Raw genomic sequence first — 13097 nt, forward strand, 5'->3', positions numbered from 1 at the left:
CCAGTTTGTACAGTCTGAGGTACAAACTGAGACTGGCTTGTTGCAAGGAGTGTGCCAGGTCACGCTGGCTGCTGAGGGGATCCTGCAGCTTCTCATAGTGAAGAACTGCTCCCCAGGGAAAAGGCACTGCAGGGCTCTGTCCCTCCAAACACAGTCAGGATGGTGGTCCTGCTTCTCAAATGCTTTGTCATTTAGATAACCAGCATTCAGAGGTTAGAGACTGTCAGTTAAAAGGGAGAGATAAAAACCTGCAAAACAGAACCAATCAAAACAACCAGCAGGTTGTTGAGGTTTCAGGTTTTTCTGATCTTGTGAAAATAGCTGAACTATCTTTTAGAGACTTCCTGATTAAGTGCAGGCTGGCAATAAGGAGGTACGTACAGTAACACGGCTAACATAATTGCAGTACTGATAATTCACTTCTGTGGGAGCTTCAGCTGTTTAAAAATGCAGGGTAAGCAAAATCCCAAGAAACCAGGCTCTGTGGTGCTCCTTTCTGTTCCGTGTTACTGTTCTCACTTTCTAAATGGGGCACTGAGGCACAGCAGGCGAGTGCTGGGTGGGAATGACATTCAGCTGGAGCCCCAGGCTGTGCCTCTCTCACCTGTCACAGCTCTGCATATAATGAGCACCTTTAGGAAACAGTTTAGCCTTTACCATTTCCTGGTGGTTGTTACATTATGAAAAAGCATTTGAATCTTCACTGTAAAAAGGAGCTTCACCAAAAAAAGCATTTTTGTGGCACCGAAGGCAAGTTTCAGTGGCTTTGCAGAAGCTGCTGTAAAATGTGACACCTTGGAAAGGCTGACTTAGAGCAGAGGCTGGACAGAGGTAAAGAATAAAGCAGGGATTGATTTAAAGGATCTCCTCCATGGATCCACCTTGGGCAGCACCAGAGCCCAGCCAGGGCTGCACCCAAATGACCCAAAATGGTCCCAAAATGCACGAGCGCTCCCGGGGGCTCTCCCTGGGATCAGTTCTGCTCCATTGGCACCTTGGAGTTCATTGTCCCATTCCAGCTTCAGCCCAGGCAGTCCCATCCTGCTTGTTTTTCTCTCTCCAGCCCACGGTGTTTGTGCTCCTGGGCTGAGATTTGGATCATTTGTCCTTGGTGCCCAGCTGGAGCAGGAATTGTTTTGTGTCCCTGCTCTGTGCAGAGAGCTCAGCATCCCCTCATGGGAAGCTCAGAAGTGCACACTAAAGCAGCACAGAATGTGAAAAATAGAAAAGGTATCCAATGCATTGTGCTCAGTGTTTTGTCTGGATGATGCCCCAGGCTCTCCTGTCCTGCCCTTGTCCCTGTCCCTGTGTGTGTGTTCCCTTGGGCACTGTGTGCTGCTGTGTGTGTGCCCTCGGGGCCAGGGGGCACTGAAAGCCTCTCCTTCTCCTTATGCCACACCAAGTCACTGCTGTGGCTGTTTTGTCACTTTGCTGGTCTCTGCTGCTCCACTGCAAGGCTGCAGCTTTGGCCCAGGACTATAGTCTGTAGGGTGGCCCCACCGAGAATCGAGGGCAGGGCTGCACATCCACGGGCTGTCCCACCAGCTCTGCTCTGCTGCTGGAGCTGTGTCCCCACCTCGGGAGCCAGGGCTGTGTGCTCCCTTTGAATGCTGGTAAAAACAGAAAGCATTTCCTTATTGTTAGTGGTGGTGTGGAAGTGCTTCCCACCGGGATGCCTTTTAGATGCTCCCTCAGCTGTTATCCTGTGGAAGGAGACAGAGATTTTTGCCTCCTGTGCACTTTACTCATTGGATTAAAGATAAAATTTAAGCTTTCCTAAAAGACTGGGTAGCCTTAAAAATGAATGAATACTTGGGATTAAAGACCCATGAGATCATTTGTTTTTTCTAATCCTGTTTAGAAGTAACTGTTGAAATAAATGGATTTACTGGTGGATTTAAGAGGAAAATGTGAATCTAGAAAATCTACAAGGTCTCATTGTACATTTACCTTTTGAGTTGTTGAACTCTGAGGATCAGGTAATTAAATTCATGAGTCAGGGAGGAAATGAAAGTAGGTTGTAGGAGTTACCATCCTTCAAGATCATTAAAGCTGCAGAATGAGTTGACATTTCTGTGTTACCCAGGTGAACTTGGCCATGGCACTGTGTCCCCTTTCCTCATGTGACAACGTTGCTTCTGAGGTGAAGGCACCATCGGAGCCGTTGTGATTTTTTGTGTTGTGAAATGATGCTTTGCCACTGTGCTGCTCCTGCAGGTTGGTTTGGGTTCGTTTTGGGTGGTTTTTAATGTATTAGTAAAATGATAAAGCCATACAGTGCTTCCTTGGGAGAAGGGAGATGTGTCACCTGCTGAAGCTGCAGCTCTCTGCTGCTAAAAGCAGATGGATTTGTGTGTCCTGTCTGGGGGTTCTCCCAATGCACCTGTCAAAGGAGGATGAGTCTTGCTGGGAAGCTTAAAATTCCCTCCTCCCTGGCATGATGTCAATGTCCGCACCTCCTGCAGCACAAGGTGTAAAGATAATTTGCAGCCTCCTGCATCAGCATCCTTTTAATTGCAGAAAACAGCTTCCAAATCGCCAGGTGGAGAGGGGGATCAGTGGGGATTCCTGTGCAGAAAGGAGGAGCTGAGGAGAGCAGGGATGGGCCAGGTGTCTGCCCATCGAGGATGTTCCCTGTGCCACACTGCCAGCACAGCTGCTCTCCCCAGGTGGTGAGGAAGCTCTGCAGCCAGGCAGGAGTTACAGAGGGGTTCGATGGCACTGGGGGATGCTGTGAGCTGTGCCGTGGTTCTGGGCAGCAGAGCCTCACTCAGCTGCCTCTGCACATGGGCTGTGGGGACGTGTTCTGCTCCATCAAACCTAAAGTGACAAAACCATTTGTAATCTCTCATTACCAGCTCCTCTGGGTTTTCCTTCCACGCCTCCCTCGTGGCATTGTTCAGCAGCCAATAACTTCCTGCTCTGGCCAGCTATGCTTAAAAATGAAGTTTTAGGAATTAGCTGAAATATTTTACTCAGGGATCCACAGGAAAAAGAATTAGGTCAGATCTGAAATATTGCTGCTAATGACTGAGTAGCCTTTATTAATTACTTGTGCTTGATTGCAATTTGCCACAAGTGGGTATATGTGCTTTTACCCCTCTGATTCTCTCCCCCACCCCGTGGGATGTAAGGAAAAGGGCTGTGGAGGGGCTTGGTTGCTAGCTGGGGTTAAACCATGACAGTGCAGCCAAAGTTCATTATCTACATTTCTTCCTAGACAGGAAGTGGTTTCTCACAGTAAGTAATCATCTTGAAAATATGTTGCAGAAGGCACCTAACTCTGTGCACAATTCTTTTCTTTTAATTATATAGATGTTGAGAGTGACTCTATTTAACTCTTGTGTATGCAAAAAAAAAGAAGGCACTAACACTTTAAAAGGAATAAAATATCCCTCTCTGATCCCCCTTGACAGGACAGTCAGAGCAGGCTTTGTGTTTCCTGCAGGTATTTAAAGTTTGTTGGGGTAACCAGCCACTCCCAGGGTTTGCAGCACAGCCACCCCATCCATCCTCCCTGCAGCACAGCAAACATCAGCTCACCTTCCCTGGGGTCCTACCAAACCTGAGCCCATGCCAGGCAGCTGTTTGGCTTCTTGGTGGTGTTCAGAGCACACACTTGGCTTTCTGGCAAGGCCTGAACCCCCTCCAAAGGCAGGGACCCCCAGTGTGCCTGGCCAGCCTGCAGTGCTGTCAGGAGTTGTGCACTGGTTCATGTTTTAAATGCCTGAAGCCTAAATCTGTAACCCAGGTGTTCTTCCCGTCGTGCCTGCTCTTCTCTTTGATTTACCCCTTTTGGATGAAAATCTTCAGTATATTAAATAAGTACTTGACCATCTTTCTTTGTGCATAATGAGGAAGGTTTCTCAAAAGTTTTCTTGCAAGTGGATTCCCATGTGGCGCCTGTTAGTCACAGCTAATTACAGAGGTTGGTGAATGAGGAATTTATCTGCGCTCAGGCTCCCCTCCTCCTCCTTCCACAGTGCTTCAGAAGAAAATAAAATAAAATTCCTGCAGACAAATCCAGGTTTTTCTGTGGTCGTTGTCTCCGAAGAGCTCCAGAGACATCACAGATGTGGTTTCACATTTCAGGTTTAACTATGTTGTAATAACTACAGTCTTATCTGCAGGAGAAATGCAAGTGGGGAAAGAATCATTAATTGACAGTGAAAAGTTTGACCCGGGCGCTGTGTGTTTGTTTGTTTTAAGCAACAGAATATTTAGCCAAACGATATTTTAACTTCTGACTGCAGCCCTGGAAGGTTACAACAATCTCTATAGGTTAAAACCTAGGAATGATATAGGAAGGAATATTTTAACTTCTGACTGCAGCCCTGAAGCTTACAATAATCTTCATAGGTTAAAACATAGGAATGTTATAGGAAGGGATATTTTAACTTCTGACTGCTTACAATAATCTCCATAGGTTAAAACCTAGGAATGTTATAGGAAGGGATATTTTAACTTCTGACTGCTTACAATAATCTCCATAGGTTAAAATCTAGGAATGTTATAGGAAGGGGAACTCGGATACGTGCTTCAGGAAAGCCAGTCCTAGGAAAGCAGAAATTCTTGTGGTTTAGCTGAAGCCAAGACAAGCAGCTTCAGTTTTAATTCAGCTGCACACAAACACCCTGCAGGGTGCACAGACCTTGCTCTGCAGCACAGGAGGGTTTTTGGGTGCCTCAGTGGGTGCAGAGCAAGGCAGCTGTGAGAGGTGAGTGAAGCCTCGTGGCTGAGCACACAACTCCCATCAGACCTTTGACTAAAGTCTAATTTTCCTGTCTTTTGTCAGTGTTCATTCAGGAAGTCTGCTGGCTTGAATGAGTTCCTGTGTGTGTGTAGTATGAGCATTATCCTGCAGGACTACATGGGATATGTCTATTATTTGTCACAAAGGCACCAGTGACCTTCCTGCCCCTATATTAGCAGCGCCTGCTGTTTTTCCATACTGCCAGTTGTCAGGAATGCAGATCATCCACAGAGTTGAGTACAATCCTCATTGGTCAAATTATTGTCTCAGCAAAACAAAATGCTTTAATTATAACAAAATAAAAATTAGAGATGTCGTCTCAGCAGGATATTCCCACTCAAATGCATATTTGAGGCTGGAAAAATGAATAATTTAGTGGGGAGATGAGGCAGATTACATAATGAAATTATGCAGCACTTGAATTACCTCTGTTTTAACAGGTATGTTTGTTTTTTTGTTTTTTGGTTTTTTTTTTTGAGGTTGGTTTGTGGTTGTTTTTTGCCCCTAGTTTCTGTTTTCTGTTTTCAGAACTGCAGCACACAGAAGACTTCAGGAGTAGCCTGAACTTTCAGAAATATGACCAGGGCTAGGACAAGAGAATCCTACCTAGAAAACAAAGTCTAAAACTGAGCTCTGGGAATCATATGCACAGATGCAAACTCTTAAAATTAGTACAATACTAAGAGCTGTATGAAAGGTCATTGGTAACAAATCTAAATATTCCTGTATTTCATCAGAGCAATTGTTTCTGTGTACTTATTTGATAGGAATGGGCTTTATTATGATAGCCCTGTATCAAAATTACATGTTTAAAAAGCTATATATTAAAAAAGTGCTAGAAAATGTTCTTGTCATTGCTACATGCTTGGGTTGGTGGATAAACCAGTATCTCAGAACATCTTTGTGCTCTGCTGGAGAGCACTGAAGGTGTCAGTTTTCCTTGAGAAACACTATATGAATTCTAAATTATAAGATCAGTTTAAAAAATCACTGTAAGGCTGAACATTGTGTGAATGTTTATTTCTTTTATTATTTTTATTGTGTCTTCTTTTATTATTTTTGTTTTGTCTTTCCTGTATCTCTAGGAGGCTCAGGGGTTCAAAACCCAGTTGGGTGACAGTTCTGCTATACAAATTGCTGAAAGGAGCAAGGTTGAGTTTAGTGAAATGTCACAGTGGCACACATGGTGCTGCCCCATCGAGCCTCTTGTCTGAAAACCTTGAAACTATTTCAACTTGTTTCAACTGTTTCGACTCTTGAAACTGATTTTTGCCTCCAAAAAAATATTTGGGTTGTTTTGATAGTTAGCATAGGGAAAGAGTTTGAACATTCCCGAACTGTGATAAAAAGCTTAAGGTTTAGGCTCTGTTATTTTAGTGTTTTTCCCTTTCTCTCTAGTGAGTAAATGCCCCCAGGGCTGATTGCACGTAAAGTACAGAAATAACATCAGACATGAATCTAAATTCAAATGTGTATTTTAACATATGTGTGTATTTGGATCAGTGTGTGTCAGGGGCACCCCCTTGAAAAAGGCTGTCTGCAGGTAATCTCTGAAGCACAAAATTGTTTTAATTCAGAAAAAAATTGGAGAAGGGAAGAAATTTTTTTTTAATTTCAAACTGATGCAGTTTGTCTTATTTTCCCCAAAGGACACCCTGGTTTAATGGATGGGGCTTTAATCTGCCCAGAGGTCAGTCTTTGCTAGACAAGTGGAACCTTATTCCTGAGGGAATTGATATACTAATGACACATGGACCTCCCCTTGGTAAGTGAAACAGAAGTTCTGTGTGATTTTTGCATAAGAATTTTACTTTCAAAGTTGATAATGCTGTAAGATATACTGTAATTGCACCCAGAGTAAAAACTGTGGATTGGAAAACTTTCTTAAAGAAGTGGAAAATGATGATTAGGCTTAGCTGATCTGTTGAGCTTCCATAAAAAACTTGAATTTTTTTATTAAATTCAAGCTAGGGAAGATCAAATATCTGACACCATAACCATTATAGTGTGACATTTTATTTAAGAATATATTAATCTGACAACCAGTTTTCAATCCCATATGACTTATTAGAGATTGACTAAAACTTTTGAAACCTTTTCTCACTACAGTGTCATGTCATTTGAAGGTTTGAGAGGAGCAGTCAAGAGTTTGGAACTATGTAGTCACATATTCTCCTTGATAATGTCCTTGTAAACTTAGAATATGTAAGAATAGTTTTAAAGGTATTAATTGTCTTATAAAAAATTTGTGAAGGAATAAAATTATGTTCTTAGATAATTGTTCCTAACTTGAGCTAATGACAGGTGAGCACCAGTGTGTGAATGCATAATTTGTTTCTTCATTAGGTAGCTGAAGTTCCTAATTTAGTTGAGTTTTGCTTGTCAGTGTGAGTCATTGGCTGCTCTCAGTCTTGAGGTGCAAACTAAGCTCTGCCAGGCTCAGCAGGACCCCAGGACTCTCATCCAGCAGAGGCAGGAGTGCCCAGTTTTGGCAGCTCTGGAGCAGCTCAAGCCCTCACTAGAGCCCTTTGGGGACTCCCACTGTCCTGCCTCCAGCCTGTGCCCCACGAGGCACAAGAATGTATTTTTTATTGCCTTTCCTCCGTGGGGCAGGCAGCCTGGGACTGGGGCTTGACCATCCCAGCTGCCTTTCCAACAGCTGAGCCTCTTCCAAATTCCACTTCTCAGGATTAGGAAGTGTGGCAGTGTCTTCATTGCCCTTACTCTGAGAGCAGTGATTTTTGTCAGGGTTTTAGGATTTTTGTCAGGGTTTTACTGAGCTCTGGCAGTCCAAGGGGTCACACAATCACAGGGAGTGACCAAATCACAGTCACTTAATCCATTCATGGCAGGAAATATGTAAAATCTGCTCAGAATTGCATGGTGCCACTATAAACCAGCATTTTAAGCACTTGCAGGCTGGTTCAGTGTTCTTTTAGAGCCTCTTGGTGACTGTGAATTCAGGAATTAATGCATGCTTATGTTCTTTTACCACAATTAAGAGTCAGCAATTCAAGCTAAGGGGAAAAAAGAAAAGTCCAGAAAGTTTTTAACCAATTACCCTTACTATTCCTTTTATATTCTGACTAGTTTTTTAACATTATTTAGAGAATGTTGTAAGATGATCAGCAAACTCTCTTTAATCTTCCTGGAGCTGCCAGTGTGCTGCAAACCAGGGCCTTGAACAGCACTCTCTTAATCACTCAATTTTCCCAAAAAATAACAAAAAAAACCCCAACTCCAAATGTGTTTATAATGTTTCATGGGTTCTATTTTAAATGGGTTGTTCATCCATCTGCTCTGAACTGGGTTCATACAGAAATACAGTGATGCAGCAGACACTAATGAGTGCTGTAATTGAATAAGCCTGCTTAAATGTTGTGTTTGAAGGAGATAATGAAGTTCAGTTTCAAAAGGCTGGCACTGTATCTCAGCTACAGACACGGATTAGGTGTCAATACTGTGCCTAAAATGAGGGGCTCTAGGTCTCAGCCTGTATGATAACATTGATAAAATACTGCTTTTTAAATGAGTGTTAACTTATTAAGTGAATATTGAGGGAGGTAGAGCTATAGCTGGACCCTTTGGTCACTCTAAAATTTAGCCAAGTTCATGTCCCAGCATGTTTTTGCTCAAGTCAGTAGAATGGTGCTGCAGCTGGATGTGGCTCCTGATTTCCCTTTCACTGCCTTTTCCATGCCAGTCCAGGCAGCAGGCTCCTGCAGGGACTGATGGCAGCTTATGTAATAATTTTTCTGTATGTTAATTTTTCTGCACTGGCTTGTTGGGAGCTGGGTTGCACTTTTTGTGTGGTTTGAGGCTGGTGATGAGGGCTCAGAAGTGACCTGATGCCTGCAGACCACGCTGCTCCAGAAAATGTGGCAGTCTGTATTTTAAATCTTTGGCACTGAGTCGTAGCTTAGCTCATCTTCCTGAGATGTTTCATTTCTGGAGTAACTGCTGTAAGAGCCAGGGGAAAGGGAAGAAAAATCTGCAGCAGTGCCAGGAAAACTCTGCAACAGTGCCCAGTCCCTGGGGTTTCAAGGTGGAAGAAACCTATAGTTCAAAAAAACAAATCACATCCAGAAAAAAATATTAATGCAGATGGAGGGAGGAAATCTTAAGGAAGACAAAGTGACAGTGAAACATTTCTTAAAAGCCATTGTGTGCTTTAATGGAGAGGTTATGACTGGAGATAATGCAATAAACCCAGTGTGAATTATGACTTCCTGAAAGACAGGGTGAAACCTCACCTGAAGAGGGAAAGTGCACAGCACTGATTGCTTTTTGTGCCTTCAGGTTTCCGAGACTGGGTTCCCAAGGAGCTGCAGAGAGTGGGCTGTGTGGAGCTGCTGAACACGGTGCAGAGGAGGGTCAGGCCCAAACTCCACGTCTTTGGTGGGATTCATGAAGGTAAGGAGCAGAGCTGTTCCCTGCTGCAGCTCAGATTTCCAGGAGCACATTTTGGTGGTGTATTGCAGTGGGTAATGGCATATTGGATTAAAGTAGGGACGGAGTTCAGGGAAGCGATTGCCTGCGTGGCACTTTGTAAATTTATTCCAGAATTAAAGCAGACTGTTTCAGGAATGTGTGCTACATTTAGCCACCTACATCTTTCACTGTGCAGCAAAGGTTGTTCCATGCAGGTTATTTGAAAGCAATTCAGATTTTGACAAACTCAGTTAGAGAAACAGATGAGATTCCCCACATTTGCGAGCCAAAATGAAAATTATCCCCATTACTCCAAGCACAGGAGCTAAGAAAGATGCTAGAGGAAAAAAAAGGAAATGTGAAGACAACTTCACCTCCCTCAAGGTATAAGGAGCAGCAGAAAGGAGGGCACCTCGAGTTAGTCTCATGTTTTGGAAGAGATATTCCCCCTCTGTCATTGCCAGCACAGCAGAGTGTGAAGCTTCAGAAACAACAAGCTCAGTTTGTGGCAGTGGAGGGGAAGAGACTGAGAGATTAAATCCATTCTGGAGATACTTAAATATTTAATACAATTTTGTGGCTTTCATGTGGCTGAGAGACAAACACTAGGAGTTCTGCCTGGGAGAGAGTGCAAGACTTCATGACCCTGCAACTCAAAATTACACATTAAATGTTTTATATTCTCCCCCTGGAGGTTTCTCCATTGTCTTTAACTAGGTTCTCCATAGGCCTAAAGATTTTGAGGACTTCATAAAAGCCAAATAAAAAGAGGACAGCTTTCTCTGCCAGTGCTATTGGTTTTTCTGAAGCCCTTGTGGCTTCATACAATGATTTCCATCCCTGGCATGTGTAAATAAAGAGTTTATACCAGGAATGCTGACATGACCCTCTGCATAGAGGCATAAATAACAGTCCTTTAATATACCCATTAAAAATATTGGGTATTTTGTACAAATATTAGTCCTTGCATATTAAAAATAAATTAATATGGCAAGACTCCCAGCTAAAATGTGTAAATTGTAAATTTGGGTGGTGAAACTTGTGGTTGTAACAGTGCTAAAGGTGGGAGAGGAGGGTGTCTGAATGTCCAAGAGCATCGTTATGAAAAAGCACCACATTTAAATTTCCTGGGAAAGGCAGCAGGACATATTAAAAGTGAGCATTCAAATAAATTCTTGTAAAAATGCCAGCAAAAATTTAAACTAATTCCAAGTACTTAAACAGATGACATAAGAATGGCTTGTTTCAGTACCAGGAAGAAACAGCAAAGTGTTGAGAGCATTATCTTAGGGTGCAATTAATTTTTATCCAATCCCAGCTGAGATGAACATGCACCACACTCTCAGGAGCCAACAGAGGCTATACACATATTTTGGTGATGCAGGTTTTTTCCCCCTGTTTGATAAGCAAAACAACCACAAACAAGGTTTTTCCCACCATGAGATGATCTAAATCAAAATTGCCAGTCTAAATAAATAAAGTGATACAGGTGGACAGTGCAGCAATTCTGAAGTGATTATTCTTTCTGATAGGCACTGTGGGTAGCTGTATTTATCTTGGCTTTCAGACAGCAGTGATCTGTACTGTATCATAATGGTTTAAAAGAAAAAACCTTTTTCCTCTGTGGGTTTGCAATAGGAAGCTTTCTTCCTCCATGAAACTCTGGGGTTTTTTGGTGTTTTTTGGGGGTTTTTTTTGGGTTTTTTTTAAGTACATATGGGTCAAATACTTCCTAGATGTTTTCAAGCTTCTTTGTAAGCTTTCTGTGGATGTCAGCTGAAAACACACACTCTTCCATAAAATTGTTGTAAAATAGATATATAAATTAAATAATGGAGCCATAGAATGGTTTGGACTGGAAGGGACTTTAAAGATCATCTCATTCCAAACCCTCTGCCATGTGCAGGGATATTTTTCACTATCCCAGGCTGCTCAGAGTCCTGTCCAGCCTGGCTTTGAACACTTTGGGGACAGGGCAGAAAAACATTCCCTGGGCAGCCTGAGGAGATGTGCATGTGTGTGTGTTTTTAACCTGCTGAGGAGTACCTAAGGTTTCAGAAGCTGATGCCTCAGGTTTTGGCTTTTCTATTTCTCACAATCTGTGCTGCTTTAGTGTGCACTCCTGAGCTTCCCATCAGGGGATGCTGAGCTCTCTGCACAGAGCAGGGACACAAAACAATTCCTTCTCCAGCTGGGCACCAAGGACAAATGATCCAAATCTCAGCCCAGGAGCACAAACAGCGTGGGCTGGAGAGAGAAAAACAAGCAGGATGGGACTGCCTGGGCTGAAGCTGGAATGGGACAATGAACTCCAAGGTGCCAATGGAGCAGAACTGATCCCAGGGAGAGCCCCCGGGAGCGCTCGTGCATTTTGGGACCATTTTGGGTCATTTGGGTGCAGCCCTGGCTGGGCTCTGGTGCTGCCCAAGGTGGATCCATGGAGGAGATCCTTTGAATCAATCCCTGCTTTATTCTTTAGCTCTGTCCAGCCTTTGCTCTAGGCCAGTCTTCCCAAGGCATCAAAGCCAGTGTGAGCAGCAGCGGGGCGGTGCTGGGATGAGGCACTGGGTGATGAGGGCCAGCACATGGGAGATGACAGATTTCAGGTTGTTTTTTCGAGAGGGGGTGTTGAGGCTAAACTAAAGTTACTTCAAAATCCTTTGCTTCTGAATGGTCTTTTACTTCTGACAGGCATGCAAGCTATAGCTCACTACTTAGAAAAAGTACATGTGTGGTTTGTGTCTCTGCCACACCCAGTTGCAACAGATGATTTTCCAGGGGTGACAAAAAGTTTGTGCTTAAACCAAAACTACCTGTTCTTACCTCAAACACAGCCCACTGTATTTTTTTCAGTTGAGCATTTGTGGCAGAGATGCCAGAAGGGGCTGGTGTAATTTTGAAGGGGTTAATTTGTTTTTACTGCACAGCAGGGAAGCCCCAGCAGCCTTGGGGTGCTCCATGTGTCCCTGGTAGTTGATGCCTTGGGAAAGCTGCCCTGGAACAGAGGCTGGACAGAGCTAAAGAATAAAGCAGGGATTGATTAAAAGGATCTCCTCCATGGATGCACCTTGGGCAGCACCAGAGCCCAGCCAGGGCTGCACCCAAATGACCCAAAATGGTCCCAAAATGCACGAGCGCTCCCGGGGGCTCTCCCTGGGATCAGTTCTGCTCCATTGGCACCTTGGAGTTCATTGTCCCATTCCAGCTTCAGCCCAGGCAGCCCCATCCTGCTTGTTTTTCTCTCTCCAGCCCACGCTGTTTGTGCTCCTGGGCTGAGATTTGGATCATTTGTCCTTGGTGCCCAGCTGGAGCAGGAATTGTTTTGTGTCCCTGCTCTGTGCAGAGAGCTCAGCATCCCCTGATGGGAAACTCAGGAGTGCACACTAAAGCAGCACAGAATGTGAAGATAGAAAAGCTGAGCCTGAGGCGTCCCAGTGAGCGTGCCCCGTTGTCCCCACAGGTTATGGGATCATGACAGATGGCTACACCACCTACATCAACGCCTCCACCTGCACAGTCAGCTTCCAGCCCACCAACCCTCCCATCATCTTCGACCTTCCCACCCCTCAAGGATCCTGAAGCACTACTGGGGAAGGTCTAGAAACTGCCATTTTCTAATTACAAAACTTACATTCATGTTTATTTCAAAATAGGGGCTAGGGGGATTTTGGGGCAGTCGTGGGGGGGGGGGGGGGTTGTTTTGGGGTGGGGTTTGGGATTTTTTTTTTTTTTTAATTTGTAATTTGCTGGTGCAAAAGAAACAAGAAGAAAAGTTAGAGGTTGTGCTTTTTGGAAATGCAGCATTCATTTTAAATTGATAAAGCATTGTGAATTTGTAAAATTAATTTTGTTTTTCAATAAATTTTCCATTGTAAATTGTTATAGTGTTCTCAAAAGGACAGCCAAGCTTTCT

At 43.7% G+C, this 13097-nt stretch overlaps 1 protein-coding gene across 6 annotated transcripts in view; it reads left to right on the top strand.

The window, feature by feature from the left end:
• Window positions 1–12834, top strand: part of MPPED2 (metallophosphoesterase domain containing 2) — a 109960-nt gene extending 97126 nt beyond the window's left edge. For all 6 annotated transcript variants that reach the window (XM_031505083.2, XM_021536715.3, XM_021536720.3 and 3 more), the window contains exons 5-7: window positions 6403–6518; window positions 9053–9166; window positions 12645–12834. In XM_031505083.2, coding sequence (XP_031360943.1) covers window positions 6403–6518; window positions 9053–9166; window positions 12645–12763 — 349 coding nt within the window. In that variant the 3' untranslated portion in view covers window positions 12764–12834. The remainder of the gene's footprint in view (window positions 1–6402; window positions 6519–9052; window positions 9167–12644) is intronic.
• The last annotated feature ends 263 nt before the right edge of the window (window positions 12835–13097 follow it).

The sequence above is a fragment of the Lonchura striata genome, chromosome 6 (genome assembly GCF_046129695.1).
Source record: "Lonchura striata isolate bLonStr1 chromosome 6, bLonStr1.mat, whole genome shotgun sequence".
NCBI classification, from domain to species: Eukaryota; Metazoa; Chordata; class Aves; order Passeriformes; family Estrildidae; genus Lonchura; species Lonchura striata.